The sequence below is a fragment of the Bison bison genome, unplaced genomic scaffold (genome assembly GCF_000754665.1).
Source record: "Bison bison bison isolate TAMUID 2011002044 unplaced genomic scaffold, Bison_UMD1.0 scf7180017864148, whole genome shotgun sequence".
NCBI lineage: Eukaryota > Metazoa > Chordata > Mammalia > Artiodactyla > Bovidae > Bison > Bison bison.
In genome coordinates, this window is record NW_011494720.1 from 9,107,478 (window position 1) to 9,111,243 (window position 3,766).

General features: G+C 54.5%; 1 protein-coding gene across 1 annotated transcript in view; it reads left to right on the plus strand.

Annotated features, from left to right (window-relative positions):
• Positions 1-3,766, plus strand: part of IGF2R (insulin-like growth factor 2 receptor) — a 99,346-nt gene that overhangs the window by 32,364 nt on the left and 63,216 nt on the right. The window contains 2 exon segments of the mRNA XM_010840920.1: positions 243-372; positions 2,190-2,295. Coding sequence (XP_010839222.1) covers positions 243-372; positions 2,190-2,295 — 236 coding nt within the window.

Here is a 3,766-nt window from a genome sequence, read left to right on the forward strand (position 1 = left end):
CTTCCCAGCTGCCCAGCCGGGCAGAGAGCTCATCCCGTTGTCCACTTTCAGAGTGGGCCTTGGCTTGCCCAGGGTCTTGGGATGGGATCCTACTTGTCCTTGTTTCCAAATTTCTATTACCTTATATTGGAGACTTTAAGAAAATTTGACAGTTTTTACAAGAGCCCCTGGACCCAAGGTTTGAGTGTGATTGCTGTGCCCGGCGCGTGGTCTGATGCAGTGTCACATGTTACCTCTTCCAGAGGTGCTCCGGGCCTCGAGTCCACAAGTGCGCGTGTGTCCCACCGGCGCGGCCGCCTGCCTGGTGCGAGGGGACCGCGCGTTCGACGTGGGCCGGCCCCAGGAGGGGCTGAAGCTCGTGAGCAATGACAGGTCAGTCTGCTGCTGGCAGGGGCAGTCCTCAGCAAGAGCCTGGCTTTTTCAGGGGAGCTGCAAGAATACCCCTTTTCAACAGGGCTTGAGAAAGGCCTTGCCAAGTGACTACTACTTCACACGTGCTTGTAAACTTACTGGTCATTGCTTGAGTCGCACATTCTTGGTGACTTTCTAATCATTTCTTCCTTAGAGCAGGAACACATTTATCACGATGCAGCCCGCATCCATCCATATGGTTTCCATTTTATGAGCTTGCCACTACCTTATGGTGTGTTTGAGTGTCTTCCCTGCTTCATCACCCCTGACATTGGTTTTATGTCCATAGTTTTATCTCTTCTTTAAAAAAAAACAGTCCTGGAGGGCAAGCGGCAGGAGGGCCACTTTGCCGTTGTTCTTCTGGGTACAGTTTGCTTCCCGACTGGGGTCCGGTGGGCCCCCTAGCCCGCCGTGGGCCCCCTAGCTTCCGGCAGGGGTGGTTCATTTTCTCTTAAGGAGCCCTGCTGTTGACACACACTCTCCTCCTGACTTGGGTTTGCCCCTGGCTTGGCAGAGAGCTTGCTGTCTCCGGTGGGTCCCACATGACCACGTCCTGAACTTGGAGTGAGGATTTTTATCCACTCTCTGTTCCCGGGGCCCTTTGGTAGACGTCTCGCCGCACCTGCTCCCATCTGGAACTCGTGGTGTGTCAGCGTGTGCAATTATAGACTGCACTCTGTCCCCAGAAAACACTGGCGCGTGACCTAAATTGAAGCATGCTGGGAGATTCCCACGTGTGCGAGTGTGTTCGCCTGCCAGGGCCGCCCAGGCAAAGGGCTGCAGGATGCCCAGGCAGCTCCTCTAGCTCCCTCTCAGCTCTGGAGGCTGAGATGTCTGCAGGGGGCGTGGTGAGGGGCTCCTCCTGAGACCCTTGGTCTCAGCTTGTGGACGGCTGCCTCCTCCCCATGTCCCCTCATGGTCTTGGCCTGTGTGTCTGTGTCCCGAGCCCCTCTCCTTATAAGGACAGCTGTCCTGTCTCGGGGGCCCACTCCAGCGACCTCATCTTCATCCTCTCCTCCAAGGCCCCCCGTGTCCAAATACAGTCACGTCGGGGGTGCTGGGCATCGGGGCTTCCGCTTGTGAAATTTGCGGGGGCAGAGTTCAGCCTCTTGCCCTGTCTTCAAGTGATAAACGGGCTCTTCTTCCTGCTGGCAGGGGCTGGAGAGGACTCTGGAGAGCATGGGCATGGAGCGAAAGCCCGAGGTCACCTTCAGAGACCAGGAAGGTGGTCTGTTTTTGGTGCCTCCGTGGCCACAGCCTGCAGCAAGGCCGGCGCCCCACGGGCCTTTCCAGGGTCTGTCTCCCTGCCAGGGGGAGGCCATGTGGCCAGTGCTCTGGGCGGTCATCGGGTTTAAAAAGGAAAGTCCTCGGTTTGCATTGAAAACTTGTCATTTAGAGAGGAAGTGGTCGTGCAGCCTTGTGGGCTGAAACGCACTTGGCCAGCTGGGCTGTGTTTGTTTTGTTTTGTTAGATGGTTTATGATTTTGTTCCTTGTCCTCCCGACAGCTTTTCTAAGAACTTAAGTTTACATGGTGATTATTTGACTTTTTTTTTGGTTTTGTTTGTTTTTTGAGAAAGTACAGCAGTCATTGAAGTTCACTTAAATTTTATGTCCCCCAAATGAAAATAAACGCGAGTGAGTCTGTCCTGTGGTTTCTTTTATGTCTGTGACCTGCATCTGTTCTCCTCTCGCCTGAATGAGGGTGCTGAGGGCAGAATGAGGGCTGTGATGTCTGCATTGCTCACCCCCACTCTCTCCCCGACGTGTGCATCTCCAGGCTCGTCCTGAGTTACGTGAAGGAAGGGGCCGGCCAGCCCGACTTCTGTGACGGCCACAGCCCGGCAGTGACCATCACGTTCGTGTGCCCGTCGGAGCGCAGAGAGGTGAGTGGCTTGACCTGAGCTCTGCACCCCAGTGGTGTTCAGCAGTCCTGCATCTGGGGGTCCTCGTGCAGAAGACGAGCCACCGTGGACGTGGAAGCCAAGCAGGCCCGGGCTGGACCCAGCTGTGTGCTGAACGTGCCTGGCTGGCTGTGTGCTATTTCGCAATCAGCCCGAGGGACCTCCGTCTACACCCACAGGATGGTGTTTTTGTTCAAGGGTCGCGCGGGATGACCTCCAGTGGTTCAGGGACAGATTTTTTTTTTTAAAAAACTTCACAGCGAGGCGGATGTCAGTAAATATTTAAAAAAAAAAAAATGTACATATGACCCTGAACCTGTGGATTTCACGTGTCTGTTGACTGCTTCGGGTGAGGCAAGGTAAAAACGGCTAAGTGGTTTTAGGAGCGTAGTAAGAAGCGAGTCATGCAGATGGCGTGTAGGCCTGGTAGACAGCGCTCTGGGGTTCTGGGGGTGGATCCCGGTGTAGAGGAAACGAGGGCCCGAAGGGAGATTCCTGTAGCCTCAAGAGAAGCGCGTTGGCCCCCTCACCTGCCTCCTGCCCCCTGCCCATGGGCAGATTGATATCTCGCTGTTTACTCAAATTCCAGTGCCCGCTGTAAACTCCTTGAGGGTAGGGCCTTGCATCTGCTGTGTCCTTGGGCCCCGGGCCAGCGCAGTCCCTCAGGGCCTCTGCTGCTTAAGTGTCTTTGCAGATGGCATTGCTGCTGAAGGGAGGCGTCCCCAGGGAGGAAGGGTAGGGCTTTCCTCCAATTTATTTCTGCCTGTCCTCCCCGCAGAATGAAGTAGGAGGAACGGAATTCTTTTGCCAAAGAATGTCCTCCCCCAAACAAACGTGGAATTTCTCTGCTTTCTGGCTGGCAGCTGGCCGTTTTGTGTGTGTGTGTGTGTGTGTGTGTTGCGGGTGGGGTGGTAGTGGAGAATGAGACTACAGTGCGGGTCCAGCCAGACTTCCGGGGCTGCATGGTGTCAACTCAGCCAAGACCCGGCAGGCCAGTAACCGACGCTGGTCCCGAATGTGATTGTGAGGAGTGTCATTTATACTCTTTTTTTGCATGTATTTGTGTATTTCTTCTTTCCATCCTACAAGTGGGAATCAGAATCAGGGAGATGTTCTAAGGCAGCCATGGTCTCAGTGTTTCCCCCTCTGATCTGTGCCGCGTCCAGCAAGCCTCAGTCCACACTCTCACGAGGGAGACCGTGGGGAGTGCCCCTCCACGCGAGGCGGTCGAGGCCAGTGTGTCCACCGTGGAGCTTACGAGGTTCTGTGTCCAGCCTGACTGTCGCCTGGGCAGAGCTTGGGTGACTTAGGCCCGGGGCCCTTAATACTTAGAAGGTTTATTGAAGCATTTTCACCGGCTCATTAAATGCTTTTAGGAGCTGGAACTTTAGTAAAACGTTCACCTTGTCACATAAATCTCTTTTAGAAAGCTTTACTTGAATTTACATACTGT